The 20,578-nt window shown below is 43.0% G+C and overlaps 2 protein-coding genes across 5 annotated transcripts in view; one reads left to right on the top strand and one right to left on the bottom strand.

The window, feature by feature from the left end:
* Positions 1–5,427: 5,427 nt before the first annotated feature.
* Positions 5,428–10,434, bottom strand: LOC307209575 (uncharacterized protein). Its single transcript, XM_079964782.1, has one exon. It carries the CDS (start codon positions 9,859–9,861, stop codon positions 6,994–6,996), a length of 2,868 nt encoding a protein of 955 aa, XP_079820908.1. The 5' UTR covers positions 9,862–10,434; the 3' UTR covers positions 5,428–6,993.
* Positions 10,435–10,614: 180 nt separating this feature from the next.
* The window catches only part of ARHGEF37 (Rho guanine nucleotide exchange factor 37), a 44,985-nt gene continuing 35,021 nt past the window's right edge, over positions 10,615–20,578 (top strand). For 2 of the 4 annotated variants that reach the window (XM_079964807.1, XM_079964806.1), the window contains exon 1: positions 10,615–10,750. Coding sequence is in view for 2 of the 4 variants with exons in the window: in XM_079964804.1 (XP_079820930.1) it covers positions 13,034–13,049 (16 nt within the window). In the remaining 2 variants the exon portion in view is untranslated. Of the gene's footprint in view, positions 10,751–12,930; positions 13,050–20,578 lie in introns of those variants that run through there. The other 2 variants (XM_079964804.1, XM_079964803.1) reach the window with 2 other exon arrangements.

Genomic DNA, 20,578 nt, shown 5'->3' with positions numbered 1-20,578 from the left:
AATTTAGGCTTCCTTCCTCTTTGTACCTTGTCAGGTACATCAAGGAGGCTCAGGCCACAATCCTAGCCACCCTTTCGTTGGAGTAAGAACACTGTGGGACTTACTCCCAAGTCGATGTGTTATAAGATTTATTTGTTAGAGAGATTAATGTTAAGTGCCCAACTTCAGCTTTTAAAAAATACATTGAGTTATATTTGGCACCTCAGATTGCCTGCTATTTTGAGACTGCTTAATTCTCTCCTCAGAGACATAATGGGCTGAATGTGGAGTGGAATGGTAGAGTCCCCCCCCTCTCAATTTCCTTAATACAGAACCACTTTATATTTTTCTTTGGCAGGTCTAGACCAATGTACTTTGATGTATCTTCATGTCCTTGATCAGCAACCAGCCTCTCTGGAGTGCATTGGCAATATGCATGCCATGCAGTTAACTTCTGCAGATGCATTCCTGCTGGGAGTTATCAAATCAGCTGTTCTAATTTAGCACTGTGATGCCGGTAAGGATTTTCCAGCCCAACTATCTTGGTTGTCGTTTTTTATTTGTCCTCGCTTTTGCTCTCATCCTCCAGCAGTTTCTACCCTCCAGAGAATTGCTCGTTGCTGAGGAGGACTTGATATTTTTCATTTATTTGTACTTCCCCCTTCTTCGCATGTGTGCTAACTGTCCCTGATCTCCCGAAAGAAAGTTGGCACAAGAATAGAGTTTTAAGAGCCACCGAAAATGGCTTTTCAGCGATGGTTGTGATATCTCTGGTACATAATCTCCCATGATAGTTTTGTTGCTAAGTGAGGTGCTCTTTTGTCATAATGCCCTCTTGTTCTTCTTTGGATAGCGATGTGCAAATGGTTTATGGCTGAGAAGCACACAAAAGCACTTCTAGTTTTCTTTTATGGGTGCTTTTTATGAGAGCTGAGCCGTTTGGAAGCTTGAGTCATGCCTTCTTGGAGAATCAGGAAAAACAGGTCTCCACCTAGGTGCCTGCAAGTAGACCATATATGGGTATTAAAAAGCAAGCAGTGAACATTCTTGCTCCAGATTTACAATGTTGTATAATGCTGCCACCTAATGGATACCTGCATTATTGTTTGAATGATTTCTGTTGATGCACGGATAAGCAAAGGGATATAATTGCCATGAAACCAACCCTCCTTACCCCAAGTGACTTAAATCCTTATCTGGGGACCAGGACTATAAAGAAATCACTTCAACTCAACGTTTTTGGAGTCAATGTTGCAATATTAGCGAAGTGAATCTGAGAATGAATTCAAAATCAGGTTGGCAGAATAGTTAAGCATTTGCGCATGTGCTTTCCCCCCACGAATCAGCCCAGAGGACAAAGATCCCACAGAATGTTGCTATGGATTGAGTGAGCACAACACATGTGGGGAAGTCCTTGAACCACATTGTTGTTCACATATGGATCACAGTCACCTGGTTCTGCAGTAAAGCAGTATTATCCACGCATAACCTTATATTTACAATATTGAAACACTTCTCAGGAACTAGCTTCCTTAAAACATTTCCTCCTTCATGTATTCCCAGTACACCTCTGCACGTTCATGCAAACATTTGAAATAGCACTGAGATGACGTGGCCATGATTCTGACTTGCTGTGGAAATGTGGATATAAATTATGCTCAGACCCTCCAAGTGTCCCTGTTTTCCAGGAACAGTCTCGGATTTACAGAAGTCATCCCTGTTTCTGATTTGATCCTGGAATGTCCCACTTTTCATTAAGATGTCCCTAGTTTGACTGAAGAAATGTTGGAGGGAGTTATGAGACCTCTGATCCAAGGAGAGAAATAGCGATACAACCTTTAGAAGATATCTGAAGGCAGCTCCTGTATAGGAAAGGGTTTTTTAAATGTTTAATGTTTATTATGTTTCTAAATATTTTGGAAGCCACCCAGGGTGGCTGGGGCAACCCAGTCAGATAGGCAGGGTATAAACATGATGATGATGACCTTGATGATGATGATGATGATGATGAAATAGGACATCCCTATTTTCATCAGAGAAATGTTGGAGGGTAGGATTATGTTTCCTGAAGTGTTTATCAGTGAGCAGGTGTGTGACCGTATTCCTATTTGCAGAATGCCATTGGGATGCTATACCTTGAGAGGTAAGCAACGAAAGAGAAGTTACCATTCAATGATCTCAGCAAAATAACAATAATTGGCTATTACTTCCTGCCTGTCTCACAGTGGATCTCTTTGTGTGTGTGTGCATTGTTGCATCCAGTCTGGCATTGCAGCAAACATAGGGTTCCCATAATTTGGTCCACCAACAGCAGAAGGAGTTGAGTGGAAATTTCTCCTGTCTCTTAATTTTGGGTCCTCCTTGGGCCCGGCAATATACAGCCGGGACCTTGCTCCCCCGCCCCCACAACCCACACAAAGAAAAAGGAAAGGAGCCACAGAAACCGCAAACTGGAGGGATGAGCCTGGAATTCCTGCCCTTGGAGCCTTTCTATGGCTCCCCTTTGGCATCGGTTCCCTATGTATGGTCCACACATGTGACCAATGGACCTACCTTCAAGTCATGATTGGCTTCTGACTTGGAGGAGTGTGGTCATATATTGCTCCAGTTGCTGCTGACTCCTGGAACTTTCCCATACAGAACCCCCAGGGAGATTTCCAAAGAACCTTAATGGAACACTGTCACCTCCGTGGGAATATGTTAGAGGTGGTGGTGGTGAGGATCTGTGTACCCCAAAATATTAGCCTAGAATCTGTCCTCCTAGGTGTTTGTTTTGAATAAAATCAGGAAAGTGATATATGGGTCACCCAGTAAAACATCTTTCTTGCTTCCTTGGGAGCCCCAGTACACTCCCAGCTGCAATTCAATTATTTCTGCCCATATGTCCAAACCTCTGCTGTATCGCTCAGAGGTCAGAAATGAGCCTAACAGAGCAAGTGGCCTACCATCTTTATAGTACAGCACTGGCAGCAGGAAAACTTGAAGAGAAACACACAATAATTATGTCTGTTTAGCACCAATAAAAGAAGGGACTTTCAGGTTTAGGCTGGCTCTTTATTTCCTCTCTAGACCATGGTGCTGCTTAAGGTCTTTATCACTATGTTTGCAATGACAGATTCAAATCCCTGCTAAACCCTTAGAGCTGGGTCAAAAGCCACAGAAGTCATGGAATCATAGAATGGTAGAGTTGGAAGGGGAACCCTAGGGTCATCTAGTCCAACCTCAAAGGATGCAGAGCCATGGCTAAAGGCCATGAAGGAATCTCAAATTGTATTTGTCATTCTCCCTTAAAGCAGCTAAAGTGTAACTAAAGGAAAAGCGGCATCTGTGTGCTTTCTTCATGTTTGTACAGTTTTGAGCATTTTTAAATAGTTTATTTCACTTCTTCTTCTCAAGGAGAAAAAAAGATTTGGCATCCAGCGCTGCTGTTCTGCTTGCACAAGAGACTTTTACTTGCACAGCAGAACTTCCCCTCTTCTTCACTGCAGTGTGTGTGCCCCCCCCCCCCAAGAACCAACCCTCTGGAACAGCTTTTGGGGACTTGCAAGGAGAGGAGAGGAAGGGGAAATCCAGTTGAATGAGCAGATCCCTGCTCACACAGCATTGGCTACAACCCAGTATTTTTTAGGACAAGTGCCTTTCTGCTGTACTGGGTTGGTGTTCATAAAACCCTTTAAAATGCTGTAAAACATCAAAAGTGGGGTGAACCGAAGCAACTTTGTTGTCTGTGCCAAAGTTAGAACACTTCCTTTCGATGTGTGCTTGCGTTTTTGTTCCTGTGAAGGATGTGCATTTCCCATCACACACACTGGAGCATATCGCTCCTGTGCGTTTTTGTTCAAAGGTGAGAGACAGCTTTCCTCTTGCAGCAAAACCAGGTAGTCTACCTGAACCAACGCTCTTGTGTCCTAAGTTGCCTACTGTACATTACGTCTGCTCAGTGCTTTTTTTTTCTTCAAAAATGTTTAGGGGTACACTCATTGCATCTGAGACTCAGGAAACACCATGACAGGAAATGTGGCTGCCATCGGGGGTAGCAACGGAACTGATGATTCACCATGTTAGAGAAGAAACAAAATTTTAACTTTTTCAGTTTCTTCTCCCATTAGAGTCACAAAATATTTAGGGGTATGCGTCCCTGCGTCCCCCGCAGAAAAAAAGCAAAAATTGTACAGCATCTCTGCTTGGATTTCTAAGTTTCACATTTTGGAGCTGGCATAATAGGGTGAGATAATTATCAGTGCCACTGCAGGAACCTTAAAAAACACCACCACCATGCACATGCTTTTGCTTGTGGGGCCTTGTGTTTCCCATGCTGCTTGCAGCTGAGTAGTTCTCTATAAAATTAGCTCTGGATGACTGGATTCACAGACTTTGCAGGATATTGCTTTCAGGACGCCCATTCTGTGCTAGCATGCGCAAGCAACCTCTCCACCGCCCCCTCCCCCTTGCCATGCCATTATGTCAGCACTCTGCCCTTTATACAAGGGCACAGCCCCTGCTAATAGCTTCAATTCTGAAGTAGATCTGTGGCTTTCCTGTGACCTTGGCTGGTGCATTATTACTACAGGAGACAGGAGCTTGTTTATGAGGCTACTTTAGAGCTGCCTGTTGTGCTTTTGGCTGCAGATGAAGAGAAGGGTTTATGCTGTTAGAAGTCAAATGGTACACAACGAAATGTAGGGACAGAATTCAGAGATAGCTAAATAGTAAACGATGGACTTCAAAATTTGCAGATCTCCATATTTTTTCAATGACTAATCATGTGTACAAAAAGGCAAAAGTTTGCACAATTTCCATATATTAGTGGAAATAAAATTATGTTTAGGGAAATGGCTTGCATCCAAAAATGTGACCATTAGGAGAAATGCGCACTAGAATGCTGACAAATTTTCATGAGGACATAAAAATAATAATCTCATACTGTTGTGGAAATGTGACAACTGGCTTTAAGATTGGGAAAATGAGAAACAGAGAGAATCCAAAACTGTGTTTGAATGTCCTGCCCTCTGGTGATTTCTAGGATTCCTTCATGCCTGTCAGTCATAGTGCACGTTGTGCCAGAGATTCCCATTATGGTGTGCCCCAGCCCACAGTTTGGGAGTCACGTCTTAAAGAAAACAGACAAAGAGGCTTGAAACTTTAAAAATGCAGCTCAATATAAACAAAAAGCATTACACAGAAATGAAACTGGTAAAAGTTAATATGAAACAGCAAAATTGTTCAGCAGCATCAGTTGTTATTACCTGCCCTTCCCCCAGCAGGTCCCAGAGTGAGTTACAACAATTTAAAATTCAATATTAAAAAGAGTTGAAACAAATTACAGCCACAGGAATAGGGTGGGAGCTGAAAGCACATATCTCAAGTGTCAGAGGCCAAGGTAAAGCAGTGCATCTTCAGCATAGATAGTTTCCAAACTATATAACGACTGTGCCAGATTCACATTTGGGGGGGGGGGAGGTAAGCCCTGCCCCACATAATTAATTACATGATGGGTCACACCCACACTATTTGAATGGCAATGGCCATCAACTGGGGGGTGGCCCCCTCAAATATTTTATGGGGCGGCTGAAGGGACCTTGGCCCCTAGGAGTTGGTTCCTATGGTGCGAAGGGAATTCCATAGACCAGGAGCTGTGCAATCAGCTTGAATTTATCCCCAAAGCACCTTGGAATAAGTGCTTTGTAGTGCATATGGTTCAACTAGACCTACTTTCTACCTCCAGAAACAACAGATTATATGCAATATATCTACCCCAAATATGCAGTAAGTAGCATGAGATATTCACCCCTCTCTCATCCCTGCTGATTAGGAATTATTGTTAGATCCAAATAGGTAGTTTTTATGACTCTTAGACCAAGTTTCTTTTTCCAATCCATATTGCCACCCCCTTGTTTTGGAAGATCCCAGAGCATAGGTTTGGTTGCCTAACCATTTGCCCTTGAGATGTTTTCCTTTCTACCCCACTTGGATCTTCTGTATCACATTTACACCTTGGTGTTCCTTTTTCAGGATTGCTTCTACTCTAGAGCGCTTCATGGTGGATCCCATGCAATTACCTTTAAAGCAGGCGGCACTATAGCCATAGCTGGGGGGAAATGGCACATATCTGAGATGACAAGAGGAGGGAAGGAGAACATGGTAGTATGCTTGAGAATTAATTGCACGGCACATTCATCTCTCAACAGAAGAGAACAATAAGAACAACAGCAGACTTTGGTAAATAAAGGTGCATTCAGCCAAATATTTTTGAAGATATAACTTTAGTAAAAGGTTTATAAAAACCTGAAGTATATGCCCTCCTGTATATCATAATTCCATACAGGAACAGAAATGATTTTGTTAATTTTATTTTGGCATTGTCGTGCTGGCTGGCAATGCGATTCTTTTGTAACTCAAGTTCCCATTTTATTCTACTTTCAATCTTTCGTATCTGTGGGTGGGTCTCCTTTTAGAACAAAATATGGTCTAGGAACATATGGTACGATGGCGGTTTAGGAGTGTCATTGTTTAGATATTATTTACCCACCACCTACAGTCGCCAGACGATTGCTACACATGTCCTTTCCTTGCCTGCCCACCCAGAGATGTGGAGGTTTCCTCAGAAGTAAGTCCCACTGTGTTCATGGGGATTATACTCAGATGCACAGGATTGCAGCCTGTAATCCTATGCAAACTACATGGGAGTAAGACCATTGAACATAGTGGCAATTGCTTCTAAGTAAGTATGCATAGGATCAGATTGCAAGTTTGGATTTGCAGGAATCTCGTATCCTGCTCAAACCATTCCCCCCCACCACCACTGAATGCCACGCTCTCCAGCTATATTTTTTCCACATCTATTATTCCATGAAAGAAAAAGTTTCATCGCAACTCGCCTTGTGAAACATACCTGATGGGGACAGAATGGTGGCTGTCAGTGCCAGTGGCTATTGTTGTTATCTGTTTGTAATGCCACTGTATAAACGAGGTATAATATACATACAAGACATTTCCCCCCACAGACTACTTCCTTTATGGCACTTCATCTGAAGCAAATCTAGGCAAAATGGGGTGTTCCTCTTCTTTTCCTTCACCTGTCTTCATAGCCATATTGAGCTTTTGCCAAAACAGTGCAACTTCCTTCTCATCCTGGGGCCATTTGAGATATGTCTTCTTCCTAATAAGTTTTCTCATTCTATGGTAGGGTGATAAGTACTCGCTGGGAATGTCCTCCAGAAAAATGAGAATCAGGACATCCTTGTGTTCATCAAAAAGGCGAAAGCTGGCCACCTGGATCTCCTTGGAGCACCACTCACTTTCCAGGTAGTGGCGACTTATGATACAAATGGTTTTCCTGCTCATGTAGATGTTGTTTACAATATTTTCCAGGATGGACCGTCCTGGCTCAAAGTCTCGGTGATGAAGACAGAGCTTCCAATGATACTGGTTTTCTAGCACTGGCAGGAGGTCATTTATCACCCACTCTTCATTGTGTGTGTTGTAAGAAAGGAAAGCGTCGTAAGCATAACCCATGACTCGCTCCTTCCTTTTTTCCCTCTTGTCAATGAAGTATGCAAGTAGTAGGTGGTAACTGTAGATCATGTGCAACCTCCACTGATAAATGAAGCAGACGAGCATCAGTAAAATTGCTGCAGATGTGTTTGTGATATACAGGATAAACCCATAGTCGATTATGCAAGAAGACGTCTCAAAGGTCCACAATTTCTGCCCCTTTTGTGTTGAAGGGGAAGCACAGATGTACTGGTAGAAATGGAGCACCTGAGTTTTAGGATCCTTTAGTGACCAGTTGAGGAACATTTCATTACTACAGGAACAGGCAAACGTATTTTCCCTGAGATCTAGAAAACGAAGGGCAGGCAAAGCTCTTATTTGTTCTTTTGTGATAACGTCTATTTGGTTTTCAGCTCCTCTGAAAAGAGTTAACTTGGAAAGGTTGCCATGGGAAACAAAGCTGAGTGAATTTAGTCCGTTTTTATTGAGGTGCAGTTCCCTCAGGTTTGGTACAGGCCAGAAGAGCATATTGCTGACATTGTTAAGAGAATTATCACTCAAATCAAGCTCTTCAAGCGTAGGGGTATATTTAAAAGTCTTGGGATCCAAAAAAGATATTGCCAAGTTGCCTGCGTGGATTTGCACAATGGACTCCAGTCCTTGTAAGAAGTTAACTGGAAAATTTTCAAGTCCGTTATGACGTTGGCTGTTTATATTAAATTTGTTTAAGGACTTCAGCAGTTTAAAGGGAGGATTGACAAGCATTTTGGAGGACTTGTAACTGATATAATTGCTGAAAAGGTCTAGTTCTACTAAAGAGCTTAAACCTTGAAATAGCCCTTCCTGGAAAGTGTCTTTGGTGATCTTGTTGCTAGCAAGAACAAGGCTCTGCAGGCTACTCAAACCTTCAAAGGCTCCAGGTTCTATAGCAGCAATCTGATTGTCTGCCAGGTTAAGAACCAGCAGAGAAGTAAGATTCTTTAAAATGTCTTTTTTTATCGAATCCAGTTTATTTTGCCTTAGTATCAGGGTTTCCAGATTCTTTAAGCTTTCTGGGAAAGGTTCGTTGATTTCTGTTAAAAGGTTTATTTCAAGATTCAGTTCTTGCAAGCTGTGTAGGTCACCGAAGATATTTGAATGGACATGAGAGATACGGTTTCCATTGGCATAGAGACTCTTCAAATTATTTAGATGGGCAAAGTCATCTGGAAGAATTCTGTAGATCTTGTTAAAACTAAGATCCAGGCATTCTAATGATGGCATGTTAGAGGTAGCATTTGGCACCACAGTGAACTTGTTGTTTGCCAAAGAAAGAAGTTTCAAAGAATGCAAGGACTGAAACAGTGTCATTGGCAGCACTTTCAGCTTGTTAAATGCCATATTCAGATACCTTAGATGTGTGCAGTTTTCAAAGGCTCCTTCATTAACACTTGTGAACAAATTGTGCTGTAAGTTAAGAGTCTCAACATTTCCATGCCTTAGACATACCTGCTCTATAAGTCCATCTGTTTCAGTCAGCTGTAACTGGTTTAGGTGGATAGCCTCTAGCGAGGTGCAATTGATCATTTGGATCACCTCTGAGATAGCTGGTGGTTTCATAGCTATACCTCCTAAAAATAATGTCTTTAAGCCTTTTAGGAAGCAAGGGTCTTGTATCAACCATATAATGGAGATATTAGGCATAGAGAAGGATAAATCAAGTGAAGAAAGGCTTTGTAATACTGAAGTTGTAACATCAATGAGAGAAATAGGGTTATGAGATGCATCCAGTTCACGAAGCTGCTCAGGTACACTAATGATTTGTTTGGTTGATAAATTCTGCAGATCATTGTCTTTGATGTGCAGTTCCTGCAAGGATTCCACTTTAAACACAGCATGCATAGCATTCATGGTATACAATCTGTTTGAAGATAAATCAATTACCTTTAATTTCTCCAAATGGGCAAAGGCATAAGGTTCAATCTTGAGTATTTGATTGTTGCCAAGCATCAAGACCGTGAGATTTGTAAGCCCATCAAACATGGAGCTGGAGAGAAGAGTCAGCCGGTTTGCAGTGAGGTTCAAGAACTCCAGGTAGCCTGTGTGTATGAAAGCACCTCCTTCAATGTGTTCTATTTTGTTCTGAGAAATGTTCAGAACTTGAAGGTGACCCAGGTTTCTGAAGTCAGTCCTCCACAGACTTCTAATTTTATTCTCAGACAAGTCCAAAGCATCAACTTTGCCAGGTAGGTGGGTTGGGACATTTTTCAAGTTCCTGTTGTAGCACAGAACTTTTGTTCTGTTCCCCAAGACTTCATGCACCTCACATTTCTCAAATGAGTAAGGTGTCACCCTTTGGTCTTGGCTGAAGAAAAGGAGCAGTGTTGATACAAGCCTCAGAGAAAACATCCTCCTTGTTGTGTAACTGCTCCCAGTGAGTTTGAGAGCAAAATGGGTAAACTGACAATGTGAAATATGTGCATTGCTGCATCGGAAAGTCAGCTAATTACAAAATGAGAAGAAATGTTCCAAATGCGGAACATGAAAGTGCTGGCTCACTGGAGATGTGTACAGGAAGAAAACGGAACTGGTATGGCCAACTAGTTTCCACGCCTTACTATAATTCAGTCGAAGCATGTACAACTGAATCATAGAATCATAGAGTTGGAAGGGACCATGAGGATCATCTAGTCCAACGCCTGCAGTGCAGGAATCTTTTGCCCAAGGTGGGGTTCCAACCCACAACCCTGACATTAAGAGTCTCATGCTCTAACAATTATTGTTGTTTCCTTGTTTGCCAGAGCAATTTGTTTTACACGTTTCTTAGTTGCTTGATGCTGTCATATGTAGATGTGTGGTGCGATCCTATGCATGCCTTCTCAAATTCAAGTTCTTGAGTTCAGTGGGGCTTACCTCCAAGCAAGTGTGTATAGCATTCTAACCCAAGCAAAACATTTGGTTTAAGGTGCACCTTCCCAGCAAGAACCAATAATTTGTATGTATGGCAGGGACACAGCCTCTTAGGACACACGTAAACATCTTTAAATTGCATCAGCACAGGTGAGGGAATGTTTCCAGCAGAGCTTGTGCTCAAACAGGCTCAGCAAGATTTTCTCTCTCTCCTTCATAATGCGTTCTTTGCAAGCCTTCCATTCCAGACTTTTCGGCCAATCAGGAAAAACAGAGATCAGATACTGCAAACTGAGAGCGACTCCCAGAGACTGGCGTCTTAGCAAATGTGGAGTAAAACATGGATGGTTAAACAGTGGAGATAACAGAAAAGAAGAGCACAACTAAGGTAAGCATCTGCCTGTATATGTGTTTTCAAAGCTTTGGCTGTAAATAAAATGCTCGAAAGGCGCTTCCAGACTGATGCTTTTTTGGGGTGGGATTCAGTCCATAGCTGTCAACCTTCCCTTTTTTTGCGGGAAATTCCCTTATTCCAGTGCTGTTTCCTGCTGCTTCCCGCTGCTATCACGGATTGTTAGATATCCCGTAGACTGTCCCCAGGACAGGTGAGGCTGCTGATCCCTTATTTTCAAATCTGAAAGTTGACAGCTATGATTCAGTCACATACCAGCAAACTGAGGCTGTGTAGTAAAGTTTGACTGGGAGCTTTTGCACAACAAACCTGTTTACCCCTAAAGATAGGAGTTTTTGCAGTAAGGAAAGTGATGGGAAGATGCACTCAAAAGTGTGGGATGGCGTCATCTAACTTCCCTGCAAAGCAATCAGAATGAATGCTCAATAAGCAGGTTATCTGGAACTGACCCAAATTTGTGACACGTAGTGATGGAAATATTGACAGCTGCACAAATTAGAGGTAGGGGGTGAAATAATGTTTGCCAGGATCCAAGTTGAAGACAGGGATGTTCTATTAGTTCATTGCATTTCTTAAAACTTATATAATCATTGAAGTTTGCCCCAACCACATTTTACCTTTTGCAGAATAGTCCTCTACGGTTGATTCAACACCAGTGGTGTATCATCCAGACATAAGGCCATGTTGTGTATTCTGCAAAATGTTCTTGACACCATTATTGGTGGGTTTGTTCTGCTTCAGTTTGTTCTGTGATACTTTGGTGATGCTATCACACGATTGCTGTGTGAAGCGGCTATTGTACAACAAAACTGGGACGAAAATAAGCCAAAACTTTTGTAGTACAGGACTTCCGCAGGAAGTTATGGGATATGTACTGACTGGAAATGAAGCAGTGTGACTTCCCTAAAACATTTGCACGTGCAAGTAGTATGGAAAACAGGATTGCCTCATGAATGCACATTAAAAAGGACTCGGGCCCATAACAGTTGAGGCAAGGGAGACAGTCTTGCTGTGGTGGAAGAATGTATGCTTCAAGCAAAGGATGAGTAGATGCTTCCCGCCCCCGTCCCCCTGGAATCAGGAGTGTGGAGCTACCAGAACACTTCCCACTTGCACATCCTGAAACAAGACCAAAGAAGAAGAAGAAGAAGAAGAAGAAGAAGAAGAAGAAGAATAGTAGTAGTAGTAGTAGTAGTAGTAGTAGTTTGGATTTGATATCCCGCTTTATCACTACCCGAAGGAGTCTCAAAGCGGCTAACATTCTCCTTTCCCTTCCTCCCCCACAACAAACACTCTGTGAGGTGAGTGGGGCTGAGAGACTTCAGAGAAGTGTGACTGGTCACCCAAGGTCACCCAGCAGCTGCATGTGGAGGAGCGGAGAATCGAACCCAGTTCACCAGGTTACGAGTCTACTGCTCTTAACCACTACACCACATTGGCTCTCAAAGAGGGGTGTCTCCAGTCTATCAAACTTTTGCAGGAGGGATTCAAGTGCATACTGGAACTAGGTTTGCACATTTAAAGTGCTCTGTCTCCCTAGCGCAACAAATCCTCTTTTCAAAAGAGCTGGGGGTTTTTTGCCGTTTGGAAAGTGGAGAGGAAATACATTGAAAAGTGTGCGATGAACTAATGGCAGATAAGACATGTAAACACCCCACGGCACATGTGAATGAGGACAAATGCAGGATGGATGTTCATTGTCATATTACCACGCTTTAAGCAAATTGGAACGGATGCTCAATAAAGGTTGGCTATAATCTAACCACCATTCCATGTAAGCTTTGTGCTAGTAAATCAGGATGAAGCTCAGTAAATAGGTTGGCTGGTGGTGGCATTAAAGCAAAATGCGGCTGAAGGAGGGAGCCTAGCCTTCATTTTTAATAGGCTGCATGAGCATTCACCGTCTTAGGCAGCATGGTGAAGAGCGCATTTAGTCTCCAAAGACTAAAGATGCTCAACCATCACTTGGGGGAAAAAAACCTTTCAACATTAATGAGCACAGCTGGGTAGTTATGCCACCTATTTCTCTGATGTCACTACAAAATAAATAGGCAATGAACTGGCCCAGCCACATACCATGCAGCAGTCACTATCCAAACACATCAGCTGGGGAGGGGACAAGACATTGCCAGTAACAAGATGTTGCCAGTTGAACAATGGGGAAATGTGATATATTTCCAAGAGAAGCATTACTTTCAGGGGCTATCTAATTTTAATGTATAAAATAATTACCTGAATCTCTGCAGCAAATGAGTGACAATGCTTCATGTGCAAGGTAAGCATTAAATTGGCACTGACCTGGGGAATGGTCTGACGGCACGGGATGACTTTCTTCTACCACTGAAATTAAGCTTCAGTTGCAGGCAGGGACGAAATATGACCACACATTTCACAGCGGGGATGATTGTGAAGTTTCCAAGAGTGCTATTTGCTGATTTCTTGCATATCAAATAAACAACATAGGAAGCTGCCTCCTATCAAAACAGACTGTTGGTACATCAGTCACAGTACTTCCTAAACTAGCTGGTGGAGACTGTCTGCGGTTTCAGGCAGGGTTTTCCCCAGCCCTATCTTGGGACACCAGGGTTTGAACCCAGGACCTTTGTTTGTTTGTTTAATTATTTTACAAAGTTGTTATTGTACTATTTCTGGGTTAGCAGAGTCTGTAACCTGGAGCGTCTGTAACCCGAGGCACCACTGTATTTGTAAGAATGGATTCCAAATATCATTGAATTTGTCCATGGCAAGTCTGTGTTTATATGCAAGTTGTTTGTATGTTGTGAGTTTTATAGGTCTTCCATCCAATCGTAGAAGGGAGCCGCATTTTTATTTTTCCAATTCACCAGTATTGGTCTTTTTGCTGTGGTAAGGGCATGAAGAGTCCACTCATATTGTCCTTTTGTAAGGTTCCATGTGCTGGGTATATAATTCAAGAGGATACTTTGCTCTGTAATTGTAAGGTTGTTCCGTACAGTTCTGTTATTAGTTTCAGTTACCTTCTGCCAAAAATCTTTCAATATAGGACAATGAAAAAACATATGTTTTAGAGAAGCATTATCCCTGTTACATCTCCAGCAGTTAGATACCTTAGATAGCCCTTATTTAAACAACCGTAATGGGGTCCAGTATATTCTAAATATTATTTTTTGTTATATGAGGCTCAATTTAAGGTCCAAAGACACCCTTGTTATATCAGTTAAAACTGTTTCCCACTGTATGGTGGAAACTGAGATCTCTAGTTCTTTATTCCAATCCTTTTTTGTGGAATATAAGATTTTCTCAGAAAGAAACTCACCAGACAAGCTGACCAGAGGAGGAGGAGCTTTCATGAGTGTGCATGGCTAAGTATTACACTGCTGCTTTTGTTTTGAAAAATTCCAAAACCCCTTTTATTATGACCATCCAAAAGCAGTGAGCAAGCTTTTGGATACGACATATTGGTAAGTTTTTGAGTTGGATGTAAATGGTGTAGGGAGGATAGAGCGGTGAGGGAAAGGTTGCCTTGGTATAGAAGCCATACTGTCTGCCTTGGTCAAAAGTTCATTTTTATTGTATTATCTTAGAAGAGGCATGACTATGGAGGTTGTCAGGAAGGATGCCTGCACTTTAGGATTTTCTCACAGTGATAGTGCCTAAAGGGGTGATCACTTGGGAACCATACTGCTCCTACTGTGAGCACTCTGGAGTCAGAACAGAGTATAAATCTAATACTTTTTTTTTTTTTTAGTGGTAAAGCTATTACAAGTAGAGGAGGAATGTTAGATGCCAGATATGTGCAAATGTTTGTCCTGACCCAGGGAATTAATGTTGTTAGAAAGTTAGTACTTTCTAACTTTTGCAGAAACATGGAGGTGGAACACTAATCAGGGGCAGGACTTGGGATAAGGCATGGGCTGCACAAGCAATTGCTGACCTTCAGCTATATACAGTATCATGCAATTGTTTGCTGATGCAGAGTGCAAACATACCTCAACTATCAATCAAAATGTAAGGAGTGCTGTTGTAGAGATCAAAGTACAAGGGTGAACGCATGTCAGTTTGGAGATGGCAGCAACTTCCGGCAGATATCATGGAATGGTGCTATGTATGGTGCTACATTTCCTTATTTACTTGCAAACAAGTCTCCTGCAAATAAACCAAGCGGGTTGGATTTGTTCCTTTCTTTACAGTAAATTTGCTTTACCCAACACATCCAAAGTACTTATACTCCAATCTGTGTCTCACATATAGAATAGTGTGTGTCATTCTTTTGAAGATCTCCATAAAAGTACTGAAATAGTTCACATCCTGTGGTATCTTGATTCCACCCTACCAGAAAGCACCAACAATCTGCTAGATGAACTGAGTATTTACATCCTATAATCTTTCTTGGATAGCTGAGGAAATTGTTCTCTGCTTTCCTGATGTTGTTATATATGTTGAGTAATGTGAATGATATTGTGCCATTTGCAATTAAGCATCATTCTTTCTAGCAGTGGCTGGAAGCAAGTGATTCAACAGGCGTGGTTGTTGGGTTGTGAGTGGGTAGCATAGAAACCCCATTATGCTTTTTCCTTTGTGCATTCATCACAGAAAGCCGTGGAAAGTGTAGAAAGGAAGAAAGTGTATTTGGGGTACAAATCAACACATTAGTGGGACAGGAAGTGGGATGGCATGGTGGGGTCTGTGTAAAGCCCCAGATCAAAAAGTAAGGCTTTTTATTAAATAGACAGGAATCATGTTCACACATTTTAGCTGACAATATCCAACTTTGTACTTAGCATTATTATCCTGGCTTTTAAATATAAAAAAGATCATCATATGCAACAAGGAAATGTTGCATGGGTGGAATACTGCAGTGTTGAAATCTGTTCATCATGTTTATATGATACTGCACTTTGGCTTAGTGGTTAAAGCGTGTTGCTACACCTAGAGTTAATTGATGGAATATTTGAGTCATTATTTTCCACATGCCCAGCTCTGGCTGTTTTACAGTTTAGAGTGTTTTCATGAACAAAAAGGAGCAGAGGAATTGTTATTTTGGATGTGCAAAGGATACCTGTTATTACTGCCATTCTAAGATGTCAAAGAATGCAAACTCTCAAGTTTTGTAGAAGGAATTTCTTTTCTTTTTTGCAAAACTTTATGAAGTTGAGAGAAAGTGGGGGAAAGCTCATTCCCAATAGAATATTATTTCTTCTGTCAAATATAACCTGTCTGGATGACCACACACACACACACACACAGAGAGAGAGAGAGAGAGAGAGAGAGAGAGAAATCTACCAATATACTTCAGGGCCTCATTTTTTCCATTTACTACTACTACTACCATAGTGCTTAATTCGTCCCGGAGGTCAGTACTTAACCTGAAACTGTTCTTAACCTGAAGCACCACTTTAGCTAATGGTGTCTCCTGCTGCTGCTGCACGGCTGGAGCACGATTTCTGTTCTCACCCTGAAGCAGCGGCGTAGCGTGGGTTGTCAGCACCCTAATTTGCACCCCCTAACCCGGGGCAAAGGGGGACGCAGGTGGCGCTGTGGGTTAAAGCCTCAGCGCCTAGGGCTTGCCGATCGAAAGGTCGGCGGTTCGAATCCCTGCGGCGGGGTGCGCTCCCGCTGCTCGGTCCCAGCGCCTGCCAACCTAGCAGTTCGAAAGCACCTCCGGGTGCAAGTAGATAAATAGGGACCGCTTACCAGCGGGAAGGTAAACGGCGTTTCCGTGTGCGGCTCTGGCTCTGGCTCTGGCTCTGGCCAGAGCAGCGATGTCACACTGGCCACGTGACCCGGAAGTGTCTCCGGACAGCGCTGGCCCCTGGCCTCTTAAGTGAGATGGGCGCACAACCCCAGAGTCTGTCAAGACTGGCCCGTACGGGCAGGGGTACCTTTACCTTTACCTAACCCGGGGCAAGGCAAGTAATTTGCGCCCCTAACCCCTAACCTGCCGCCGCTGCCAGCTTCTTCTTGCTGCTGCCTGGGCTGGTCTGGTGTGGTTCTCTCCCGCGCTCAGCGCTGCGCTGGGCAGCCGCTGCACTGTCCCTCCCCCAGATAGTCCCTTCCTCGCTCTCTCTCCGCTCCGCACAGTGGGCAGCGACCCGGCAGCTCGGATCGGAGTCGCACAACCAGCACTGTGAGAGAGAGTGAGTGAGCCAGGTAGGGGCAGAGAGCTGCGAGTGCGCCCCCCAAAATGTTGCGCCCGGTGCGGCTGGCACCCCCTGCACCCCCCACGCTACGCCACTGCCCTGAAGCAAAGTTCTTAACCCGAAGCACTATTTCTGGGTTAGCGGAATCTGTAACCTGAAGCGTATGTAACCTGAAGCGTATGTAACCCGAGGTACCACTGTACTAGTAAAGTTGTCAGCAGGTGAGCCTCCCTAGGGAGGGCATTCCGTACACAGGGCACCACAACTGAAAAGGCCCAATCTGTAGTGAAGGCACACTTAAATTCAAATGGTGAGGGGATCCAGAGAAGACTCCTCAGATGAATTAAGCCCTCTTCATGAGAAGACCCTCCCCTGAAGACATCAGTGAGGGCAGAGGAAGCCCCAAAGAGACCAGGGGCGCAGCAGGACTTTGTTTAGGCTGCTCAGCCTCCCCACCTAACAGCTTGCATGCGCGGTAGCACAGCAACAGCAGCCATTTTTCCACTTGTCCTCCAGCGTCCAGCTGGCCTCGAGCTTTAATTCTGGTTGTGAATGTTTATGAACACAGTGTTTTGGGCATGGATTGAAGAGAGAGTGGCAGAGAGGGTGTTTAGAGGTTGCTCCCCACTGGATACAATTTCACTTATGTGTGTGGGGCCCCAGAACTTAACGCCTGTATATTCAATTCTCCATTTCATGCAGGATGAAGGATACTTTAAAAAGCAATGTCCTCTATCCAACCAGGTCTGGATTGGAACCAGGGCTGTGAAGATGAAAGCCTCTACATCTTTTTACCACTGTATCTTAACTGTCCAGTCTAGGCATCTTTTAGGGCTTTGTCTGTGGCTTAAAATGATTTCATAATATGAAAGCAAGAATTAAAAGAAGGAACCCGTTTAACAATGGAAGCACCTGCATCCTTTGCACAGTTTGCTGTAAGAAGGGGAAGAAAAATAGCTAAGTAATACTTTCATTGTTTAGCATCTTTTAAAAGACGTGATTAAGAGGACGCTGAGAGCTCAGCAGAAGTTGCTAAAGAATAGAATTCTTGCTTTAAATAATGAGAGAGAATCAAAACTTTCAAATGAAAAGGGAAGTGGGGAAAAGATTTACGGTATGCTTCCAGGTATTAATCATCAAGCTCTGCCTATAATTCCCAGGCTTTTTGCTCATCATTAAATTCAGACTGCTTCTAATTTAACTGGACTAATAATGCAAGACTCCATGGACCTTTCCAGGTGATCATCATTTTGCAGTGCAATGAATGTGCACTTGTTACAGCGCATATAAAAATGTCTTTCCCCTAACTAGCACCTGAGATGTGGGGGAAATCAGGGTTTTCCAGCACTGAAACTGCTTTGCTGAAGAAACAGCATTTTTCACCCCAGCAAGTGCATCTACTGTGACAAATGTTACACTGATGTTGAAGACTGCTTGTGCATGGTGTTTATACCATCACAGACAGTAAGCAGTAAAATGCCCCTCATCTATGCCTGTGCCATTTTGTTTTCTTTTTCTTTAAAAAAAAGGAATTCGACAAAGAACTTTAAACGCCATTTACTATTTCTACTGACAATACAATCCTTATCTACACAACTCATTTGACTCAGGAGCCAGTCAGAATAAAACACCAAGAACAGATATCTCAGATTTTATATATTAAGAGACATGGAGCAACACCACTCCCTGTACCCACAGATCTGTGAGCATTCAAATGTATAGGTAGGGCCTGCAAAGCAAAGGGATCCAGGCCCTTGGCTGGAGTGGAGAGACTAGCTGTGGATTTTACATGCAGATCTGCCTACTGGTCTATGGAATAGGCTTGTTTATTCTCACTTGAATGGCACTTCCTCCCTCTCCCCCCTACCCTACCACTCTGGATCTGGCTTTGTCAAAGAGGTTTTCACCGAATCGATAAAATGTCCAGGAAAAACCAGAGTATGACAAATAGGGTGATTTTTTTAAAGAGAAAAGCTGGTCAACAATTTTGCCCAGATTTTCACATTTGGGAATATGGCAACCCTGACTGTGGGAGGGGAGGGGGTTCAAGCCTCTTTCTATGGAGAGCTCCAGAGCTCGTGGCAGCAAGCATCAGTTGCTGTATTGATACACACTGAGCCATGGGAGGATCTGATAGACAAGGTGCCATGGGCGCTTCAAGGGAGTATGGTCACCATGCATTAAGGTTTAGAGGTAATGTTTCCATGATGTCATCATGCATTCCTGCATGGATAATTTGGGGGCAGTGTGCAGTGTTGTGATTGGTAGGTAATGGCGCAGTTGCCAGGGATGCTGTGGGAGTGACTCTCAGCGTTGCTGCATTATCTTATGTTCATACAGTATTGGCATTGTTTACTATTTTTGGCTGCGTTAGCCAACATGGCGAGAGGCCAGGATTGTTTTCTATGTCCTCCTCCCCCATCCTTCTAGATGTGAGACTGCTTAAGGATAACCTTGGGGAAATTGCAGGGAGTAAAATAAATGGAAGGCACTGGATTGGGAGAGGAAGCTAATGGAAAACATAAGAGACGATGCTCTGTTCAGGAAGCAACAACCCACTGCAGTTACTGGCAACCTTAAGAGATGGTTTCCTATCACCCTGATTAGCTGCATTTAAACTGCTCAATTGAGACCTTTCAAAGGATCAAGAGATGAAAGTTAATAGCAACCATTTCTGCCCCAGGAGAGAACAATTAGGTTTTCAGTGAAGATTTTCCATTCTTTTATAAAGTTCAGATGGGAGGAGAGAGATGTAGGACAGAGGATGCATAAGGACTAGATCGAATTGTGTGGGTGGTGGTGAAATTAGAGGGAAGGTTGCTTAAAATTCTGAAAGATAATGTTCTGCTGAGTGCAAGCCTGATCACCGAAGAGACCTTTATCCTATATTAAATGGGCAGACATCAGAACAGCCAAGCCTATTACAGGCTCCCAGCCCATAAATACACCTCTTGGAACTAAAATGCTGACATTTAATATGTTCTGCTCACCTTAGGTCCCCTATGCTGATATTCATTGACTTCTTAATTTTTTTTCTTTTGCTGTTTATGCTGTGACCCACACAATTAAGGTGGTTAGAGAGGCAGTACCACATGATACAGACTTTCCCCTATCTTTCAGTAATTTTTTTATCTATGGAATGAGTGATAATTCTTTGCTATAACAGTTATTCTGTGTATGTTGTTGTTGTTTAGTCGTTTAGTCGTGTCCGACTCTTTGTGACCCCATGGACCAGAGCACGCCAGGCCCTCCTGTCCCCCACTGCCTCCCGCAGTTTGGTCAGGCTCATGTTTGTAGTTTCGAGAACACTGTCCAACCATCTCGTCTTCTGTCGTCCCCTTCTCCTTGTGCCCTCCATCTTTCCCAACATCAGGGTCTTTTCCAGGGAGTCTTCTCTTCTCATGAGGTGGCCAAAGTATTGGAGCCTCAACTTCATGATCTGTCCTTCCAGTGAGCACTCAGGGCTGATTTCCTTAAGAATGGATACGTTTGATCTTATTGCAGTCCATGGGACTCTCAAGAGTCTCCTCCAGCACCATAATTCAAAAGCATAATTCTGTGTATAGAGCCTTTATTGTGCATTAAGTAATGTTCATTGAAACAGAACAGTTATGTATATTTCTCAATTAGGGTTCTGTAAGCATTCAAAATTCAGAAGCAGGTGTGAAAGCTCATTATGACTAAG

This window comes from Podarcis cretensis, assembly GCF_951804945.1.
Source record: "Podarcis cretensis genome assembly, chromosome: 2".
In the NCBI taxonomy this organism is placed as follows: Eukaryota; Metazoa; Chordata; class Lepidosauria; order Squamata; family Lacertidae; genus Podarcis; species Podarcis cretensis.
This window is presented reverse-complemented; position numbering and strand designations above follow the sequence as displayed.

Coding starts and splice junctions, on each gene's coding strand:
- LOC307209575 (XM_079964782.1), bottom strand. CDS start 9,861: ATGTTTTCTCTGAGGCTTGTATCAACACTGCTCCTTTTCTTCAGCCAA.